At 44.5% G+C, this 8,441-nt stretch overlaps 1 protein-coding gene across 11 annotated transcripts in view; it reads left to right on the forward strand.

Moving 5' to 3' along the window:
- The window catches only part of SPTAN1 (spectrin alpha, non-erythrocytic 1), an 84,698-nt gene that overhangs the window by 74,099 nt on the left and 2,158 nt on the right, over positions 1 to 8,441 (forward strand). For 7 of the 11 annotated variants that reach the window (XM_075905913.2, XM_075905909.2, XM_075905914.2 and 4 more), the window contains 4 exons: positions 85 to 102; positions 4,010 to 4,072; positions 5,407 to 5,461; positions 7,953 to 8,149. In XM_075905913.2, the coding sequence (XP_075762028.1) occupies positions 85 to 102; positions 4,010 to 4,072; positions 5,407 to 5,461; positions 7,953 to 8,149 (333 nt within the window). The remainder of the gene's footprint in view (positions 1 to 84; positions 103 to 4,009; positions 4,073 to 5,406; positions 5,462 to 7,952; positions 8,150 to 8,441) is intronic. The other 4 variants (XM_075905915.2, XM_075905917.2, XM_075905918.2 and 1 more) reach the window with 1 other exon arrangement.

The following is an 8,441-nucleotide window of genomic DNA, read 5'->3' on the forward strand; positions in this document are numbered from 1 at the left end:
AGTATAAATATTTTAAATTTGTTAACATGTGTTTGCTTCTCTCTCTGTCTTGCTGCCTGATACTTGGATTCTCCTTCTCTACAGGACGTATCTGCTAGATGGGTTAGTATTGAATTGTATTTTCCACAACATTGGTGTAGTGTCCCCTGCTGTCTTGTATGCTTTCTCCTGTCACTGCTTTGCTTGTGAAACTTGTATTAAAGGTCATTCTATTTGGACAATGCAAGCCATGCCTGGGATGTGCATGAGATACTTCCCTTCCTCCCCCAAGAAAAAATGCCTCACACACAGAGACATAGGTAATAGGACATTGATATAATAAAAATAAATATACAGAGAGTAAGGAATACCATTCTTCCTGGTTCAGATTAGAAAAGAAAGAATTAATGGACAGTCTGTGTCCAATTATATTAAACTTAAAAAACAACAAATGGTCTGGTAGCACTTTATAGACTAACAAAACATATAGATGGTATCATGGGCACAGCCCACATCTGAAGAAGTGGGCTGTGCCCACAAAAGCTCATACCACCATCTATATGTTTTGTAAGTCTATAAAGTGCTACCAGACCAGCTCAACTATCCCCTTAGGTATATCTCCATATATCTCATAGAGCAGGAAGGGACCTTGAGAGGTCATTGAGTCTAGTACCCTACCCTCACTGCAGGACCAAAAACCATCCCTGACTGATTTGCCCCAGATGGCCCCCTCAAGGATTGAATTCACAACCCTGGGTTTAGCAGACCAATGTACGAACCACTAAACTATCCCTCCGTCCTGAAGCAATTATATTGAGAAAGTTATCACTGGTCAGCTTATTAAAGGTGTGGGAGGTGTGATGGTCTTTACTGGGTGTGTTTCCATATCTCAGATAATCTATAGCCTTTTGTCCTCACTAGCCAGCATTCTCAATTTCCCAGCAATCAGAAGCACACTTGGTAAAATAAGAATATAGTCTGGTAATATTCGCCAAACATTTAAAACTGCTGAAGGGCCTTGACTGGGTATTGATAAATATATATCATTTTATAAAAAGAATAAAATAAAGGGAACAGAATAGCCCAGGCTTGTATTTATAGGTATTCAGTAGAATATCAATATTTTTAGACTCTTATTAAAGGTTGTCATTAATTAGCATTACTGCACTTTAATGTATATTATTTCTAAAGAATCACATTTCCAGGTGTAATGCAGTTATGTTGCTATATTGTTGTCCTTTTTGATTCTGCTGCATAATTGTGCTCTAGAAGTTAAGCCTTTTTTTATAAAGTGTGGCCTTTACAATTGCAAAAAGTACTCTTCCAGATATTAACCTAAACCAATACACTGACCTCTGCTTGAATCTGCTGAAAGCCTGAAATCTAAAATACCCATTCCATTTATCTCTATGGTAATATAACTATTTCATTGCTTATGCCTTTTCTACTAAAATGAGGTTGATGCATCTCATTGCTAGGTACAGTGGCAATAAGTGGGATATCTAATTGCTGAAGTGTGAAATAGGGAATTCAATTCCCTATTTAATTATTTTTGCATGTGCCCAAAAGAGGAGGAAGGAGAGAGATCCCCTCCCCACTATCAAAAGTCTTAAATCTCTTCTGGGTGCCAGCCCCAAATTTACTCCAGTGACTTCCTGGATGCCAAAATTCAGTTACCCCCCTACACAGAATCCAAGAATCTTCAGCTTTTCTCTAGACCGCTTCTCTCTTCAGTTGCAAGGTTTTTTAGGTATTAAAAAATCTGTAGCACAATGAATACTTTAAAATTTATGTAGTGTTAAATGGCTTTACTATTACAATAATTAAGGAATCCTATACAAAGGACATGGGGCCAGAATTTTGGAGGTTGTCCCTGCCTATACACCTTTATCTAGTGTGATACTTAGTACAGAGGGAACTTGTTTTTATTATGTGGGTTTAGGGTTTATCTCTGGTAACTTTTTGCTCTGTCTTGACAAGAACCACTGATCTCGCAGTATCTCCCCTTAGATAAGAGAGAACACCTTAGATTTCACTGTTGTAGCTTGATGGAACCCACTAGATTTTGCTGGTGTAGGTGCTGGATTCTTTGCTGTGTTGTAGTGTTGTAGATGATGCCTGGTGTCCCAGAAGATGCTAATAGAGAGGGGAGGCGTTTATTAAATAAACTGCATTAGTGCTTACAATTGCCATGCTTCACTCTAATCCCTGATTATTAGAAGTGCAGAGGGAAGTTAATCTTTAGCCATAAAAAGGCTAAAACTGCAATTAATTAGAATGAGTGTTGGGTGTTTTTATTCATTCTCCACTAGAGGGCTTATAACAATGTATAGTAGATTCCACTTCTTAGCAAACCTTCAGTTGCCGGCAAAAATTTGCCATTATCCAGCAGTTGCTAATAAGCAGATGCATGTTTGTGAGGCTGCAGCCAGTAAAAGAAGTGCTGAGACAGGACAGCAGTGGGAAATAGGGACAGCAGCCCAGATGCCAGAGCTCTCAGGTTCTGCAGGGACATTAGGGACCCACAAAGCTGCACCATATCCCTCCCTGCACTCTGGGGGCTGGGGCTCAGTCCTAAATGCTTCCTTTCCTGAGTGAAGCCTCCTGGCAGGGCACAGCATGAGGGAGTATAGGGAGAAGGTACCACGTAGCTGTCTTTCCAGCTACTCCCCTGCCCACAGTCTTCTCTTCCAATCTGCAAATATTTACCTCCTGAACAGTCCCTGTGTGCAAGCCGATTGTAAGGCCACAACCGCTGCAGAAAGCACTGAGGGATTATTCTAGGTAGTTTGTGCACATGCATCCAAGTAAGGCACATCCTAACACTTCCTTCCTTGGTTGCAGTCCACAAACCAGTCAATAACGGGTCCTAGGCATGTCCCGCTGCTCTCTTCTTTGGCTGCAGCCTTGCAATCCTGTCTGTAGCTGGGGCCTTGCAAAAATGTTAAGCAGTATATCAATGGCAAAATCTGAATCATGTTAACATTAAACTCAGTGGGATTGAATTGGTTCCCAAAAATGGTTGCTGTTAATACTGGGGTTGCTGTTAAGCACTATCTACTGTATGTAGAACTTTTGAGTAAGGATGTTAACTAGCGGTTAATTGACTAGTTGAGTAGTCGATGGGCACTTCTGCATTCCTCTTTTGAAACGTACAAGAGTCCCCACTAGGGCTCTTGCGCATTCCTCCTTTGAAATGTACAACTCCGCATGCAGCCCGGGGGCCAGTGAGAAGTCCTGCTAACTGGGCTGCACACGGGTGCCAGCTTTGAAATTCGGGGGCTCTTGTACATTTCAAATCGGCAGTGCAGCAAAGAGCCCGTGGTCAGCAAGGGACTCAGTCCCCCACTGACCCTGGGCTCCATGCTGCGCTGCTGATTTGAAATGCCACACAGAGCTGGGAGTCCCCAGCTGACCTCAGGTTCTGGGGAAATGCTGTGCTGGAGCCTGAGATCAGCTGGGGACTCCCCAGCTGAGCCAGACATCAGCTGTGCAGCGCTGCCCCTTTGAATGCCGCCTCAGCATTTCAAAGCATGGTAGCACTGCATTGCTGATCCCTGGCTCCAGCATAGCATTTCCCCAGAAATGCTTTTCAAGTACCCATTCTTCCCTCCCTTTGGCAGCAAGAGAGGTGGGTGTCAACGAACTATCCAATAATCTTATCGGATAGTCGACTAGTCTTTAACATCCCCACTTCCAAATTCAGCACAGTTGTCCTCCTCTCATCTATCAGCATACAGCAGCCATATTTGCACAGGTTGATACTATTTTTAAATTAGGCTTGTTGCTCGAATTAACTCTGAGATTCTGTTCATCTCAACAACTTTCTGATAGCTTATATTGAATTAATTTAGATTATTTTTTATACACAACCAGCATCTGCCATTAAGTCTGGTTGCTTGTTTGATATTCTCTGTGAGGTGGTGCTGGCGTGGAGTTATGCTGTGTAGCTGTGGTCTTGTGGTTTGTTCTTTCCTTTGCCTTGACTGTTTGCTTTTTGGAATTCATTTGGTTTCTTTTCTTTGAATAGCATAGCATATCGTCGTGTCATTCGTGTCTATCAGTATGAAGTTGGGGATGATCTGTCTGGAAGGTTTTTCCTCTTATTTTCTTATCTCACTGATTTTAAAATGCACTCTTAATGCCAAAGGCTCGTGTTCTTTCCAACTAACTTTCACTGCTGTGAAATGCTTGGGGGGTTGTTTCCCTGCTGATTTGTTTTACCTTTCCACTGTTGGTTCACAGCTTCCTGGCCAAGGTTCTGAGCCTGTGCTTCATTCTCTTTAAACACACTTTGATTCTGAGCTTTAACCCTCTGTGGTGAGAGATACCCAAATGTTTGGCATATTTTCACTACTACAGAGTGATTCAGCACTTGAAAACCCTTTCCAAGAAGGTTGAGCCCTTTGGGAGGAAAGGGTCTGATGGGGGCAAGGGAAGACAATCTTAATACAGGAATTTAAATTCCATGGGGGCACAAACACAGTACAGCACCATCTGCACAATAGCCACCTTGCTGTTTGTACACAGGTCATCTGTTGTGAATATTCACTGTTACAGGAAGAGGCTCTAAAAACTTCTGCCTTATTGCTAAGAATCCAAAAAACAAAACCAACTTCAGGGACTTTATGCAGCTAGTATCTGTGAAATGAATCAGGGAGATCATAATTACAAAAGTGGTCTTTATAAACAGTGTTTGGACTGATGTTTGGGGCCCCTTGTTAGCATGCCATCATGGTGACTGGCACCAATTCCTAAATTCAAATGACTGTCAAGGGATATGTCTTAATGCTCTGAACTATTAGCATGGTAGAAATGCTCATCTGTGAGGGGTCACAGTTTGAAAATACTGAGCGCAACATTCAGCCAGTTATAATAAAGTTTGTGGTGCTTTTTTTGTCTTGAGAAAGATGATTGTCTTATCCCAGGATTGGCTTTAAATTAAGCCAGTGGTTCTCAAAAGGTTTTTCACACTTGCTTTCTGTGTAAAGCCTCCCTAGAGTACCTGTCTCATTGGCAAACAAAGCCTGCCTCCAGTGAATCACTTGTAGTTTTTGTGTGTGTATGTTGGGCACAGTTTGGGATGGGAAGGGCATTTACATTGGGTTTTTAATTTCGCTTTAGGTCCAGTAAGAAGGTGAGTTCTTTGGATTTGGCATGAAGTGTGTTTCCAGTAGCTGCTTTATCACATAGCCTGTGAAATTGGGCTTGAAATTAACTATATAAAGCATTTTCTAAAAGCCTCTGTTTTATATAGGGTGAGTGAATTTAAAAGCTGATGGCCAGAAACTTGATAGGAAAAACAGTTTTGTTACAAAGTTTATGAAGACATTTGCCCTAAAAAAGGATGGTGTTAATTTCAAGCCCCTCTCGCCGTGCCTTTCTTGTATGTGGAATGTCTCTCCCTCAATGTAATTCTTTGTTTAGGTCCTGTATGGTTGAGGAATCAGGAACCCTGGAATCGCAGCTGGAAGCTACAAAAGTAAGCATTCCTCATCTGCTGTTAAAACTGTTCCCTGTTGATGCTCAGGAATGAGAGGAAAGTGAAAATACCTTTCAAAATTGACACACAGGTCTCAAATTGATTCATAAATGTTGTGGTCAGTAGGCACCAGTGTGATTATTTAATCCTATCTCTGGCATTGCACAAGCCAAAAGAAAATTTTGAGTTAGTTCCCTTTTGTATGGTATTGTTAAGTCTCTGCAGTGGAGACAGAAGCTGAAACCTTTCCTTGGTACATTTTGTTTTGAAATCAGGCTATAGATCAGGGGTCGGCAACCTATGACTCACAAGCCAAATATGGCTCTTGAGACACCTAAATATGGCTCGTTGACTGGGTGGGGGCAGAACACAAGGAATTGTACTTCCACCCAACTCTGAACAGCAGCACTCGCCTTCCTTATCCCTTGTAGGGGAAGCTGCTGCTGGGCTTGTGATGGTAGGGACCAGGACCGGGTTGCGGTGAGGCCCATAGGGGGCTCAGGACTAGGGTACACCCCGACCCTCTGAGCCACGTGGTGGGCAGCTGCCAGCATTTTTAAAAACAGCTGTTCCAGGTTCCTGCAGAAGGGGCATGCTGCTCCAAGCACCCCAAGGAGCGGAGATGGGTGAACGCTGCTTCAGCCCTCATTCCCACGGGAAGCATGGAGGAGGCAGCAGCACATTGGTAGCTGGGTTTGGCCTTCAGCTAGTGACCAAGCCACGTTTCTTTCTTCCCTGGGAGGCACAAGGGCCAGTCCTGCACAGTGTGCCAGGGTCACCCTCCTCCCCACCTTCCCTGGTCTGCCAGCCCCTGCCCATCTCTGCGCCCCTTCCCATGACCCTGTCTTCTCTTCCCTTCTCCCGATCTGTCCTTCCCATCTTCCTGGTCTCCACCCTGCCTCCCTCTCCCCCCCACCAACCAACCAACCAACATCTCTCCCCTCCCCTCCATTTCCTCGCTAGAGTTGGCAGCTTGGCGGTAGCAGCCTCATTCTTTCAGCCCTGTCGACAACACCTCATGCTGAGGAGCTACAGCTCAGCTCCTGGAGCCAGTTCCAAGGGGGGAATGGCTCCCCAGGCTCCATGGATCCACCTGCCCAGAGGGCAAGTGGTGGCTGCGGGCTAGTTCTGGCCTTTCAGCACAGCTAGTTCTGGCCAGAAATTTCTGTGCCCAGTGTGCCAGGACTGGAACCTGGCTGCAGTGCAGCTGCTCCTGGGTCACAGCCAGCGTGCTAAAAATAGCACCCTGGCTCCAGGTCCAGCCTCAGCACATGGGGCAGCCACCCACCAGGTGGCCCTACCCCAGAATCAGGAAGTTAAGGGGTGCAGGTGTCAGGAAGGCCAAAGATGAGGGAAGGGGCAGGGGGAGAACTAAGGGGAACATGGTGGTGAGCAGAGGAAGGGGCCAGGGCAGGAGAAGAAAAGGGAAGGCACCAAGAGGCAGGGAGAGAAATGCCAGGGGCCAAGAGGAAACAATGAGGGGAAAGAGGAGGTGGAGCAGAGGGATGGGAAGGAGAAGGAGGGCACAGGGTGGTGCTGGGAGAGGAAAAGGAAGGAGGGGAGGGACAATGGGGGCAAGAGAAGGAAGAGGAGTGGGTGCCAAGAGAAGAGGGGTTGAAAGGAAGCAGGGGATGGAGCAAGTTGTGTGAGAGTACAGGAGGGGCAGGAGGAAAACCGGGGCAGAGGATGGTGAGTAGGTGGGCACCAGGGAGGAAGGTATTGGGAAAGCAGGGACAGAGGGAAGGGGGAGGAACCAGGAAGGATGCAGGGTGTCTAGTTCTTTTGCCCTGCTCCTGAGTCCTGCTGTCTATGCTAGGGAGTGTTCTAGGGTTTGTGAATGGAGGTGCTCTTAAATATCTCCAACACACCCCAGTCTTGTGCCCTGAGACCATCATACACCTGAACCCCCTGCCCTGAACCCCTCAGACTCCTGCTCCCCCACATCTCCAATCTCTTGCCATAAGATGGCAAAAAAAGCCTGAAAGCATGAATGAAGCTAGATTTGACCAGTTATGATTTAAACTTCAAAGAAATGTATGGAAAAGATGCAGCAGCAGAAGTCCCATTAAATAAAGTCTGTGAGTACAATGTTTCATTTATGCTATTATTAATTATCATGTCAGTTATCAATAATATTAAGTTGTATATTTTCAGTCATGCAAACAGGCATTCTTATACAGCTCTTTGTTGACCACTTGTTCTGAATTTTTATGGAGAGTGGCCCTTTGGTTTGAAAAGGTTGCCAAGCCCTGCTGTAGATGCTGAGAGATTTCGAATGATATTTACAGGCAAAAACTCCTCTTGGAACTCCAGCCCGTTTTATAAATCTATCTGCATCACATGTGATGAAGCTCCTCTTATATTGATATTTTGTAACACTAGACAACAGCTGCATCATTCTCCCTTCTCTCAGACTACAGGCTTATAACACTAACTTAATTCCAACTTTGGTATGCTGATGTGTGTTCCATTCTGCTTTCTTTCCAAATAGCGTAAGCACCAGGAGATTCGGGCCATGAGGAGTCAACTAAAGAAGATTGAGGACCTTGGAGCAGCTATGGAAGAAGCACTTATTTTGGACAATAAATATACAGAACATAGCACTGTAGGGCTGGCACAGCAGTGGGACCAGCTTGACCAACTGGGGATGAGGATGCAGCACAACCTAGAACAGCAAATACAAGCTAGGTACAGTTTTCATTCCTTTTGGAAAATAAAACCACATTTCAGGGAATAAAAAGGCTAGGAAGGGAATGTCTAAAAGATGGTTACAAACCACATGGTTCAGGTAGGATAAACCTCTTCGTTTTCTGAGTAGTGTGTATTAGTATTACATTTTCTATGTAAGACTTCAGTTTGAGAAATAGTTCTAGTTACATCTTGCTGTGTGATTCCTCAGTGAAATGAGTGACAATTTAACCAGGTGCATGCTGTACCTTCATTCAAGAGGATACCAGACAGAAAACCAAACACCCTGAAA

The sequence above is a fragment of the Pelodiscus sinensis genome, chromosome 23, assembly GCF_052426305.1.
Source record: "Pelodiscus sinensis isolate ZL-2025 chromosome 23, ASM5242630v1, whole genome shotgun sequence".
NCBI lineage: Eukaryota > Metazoa > Chordata > Testudines > Trionychidae > Pelodiscus > Pelodiscus sinensis.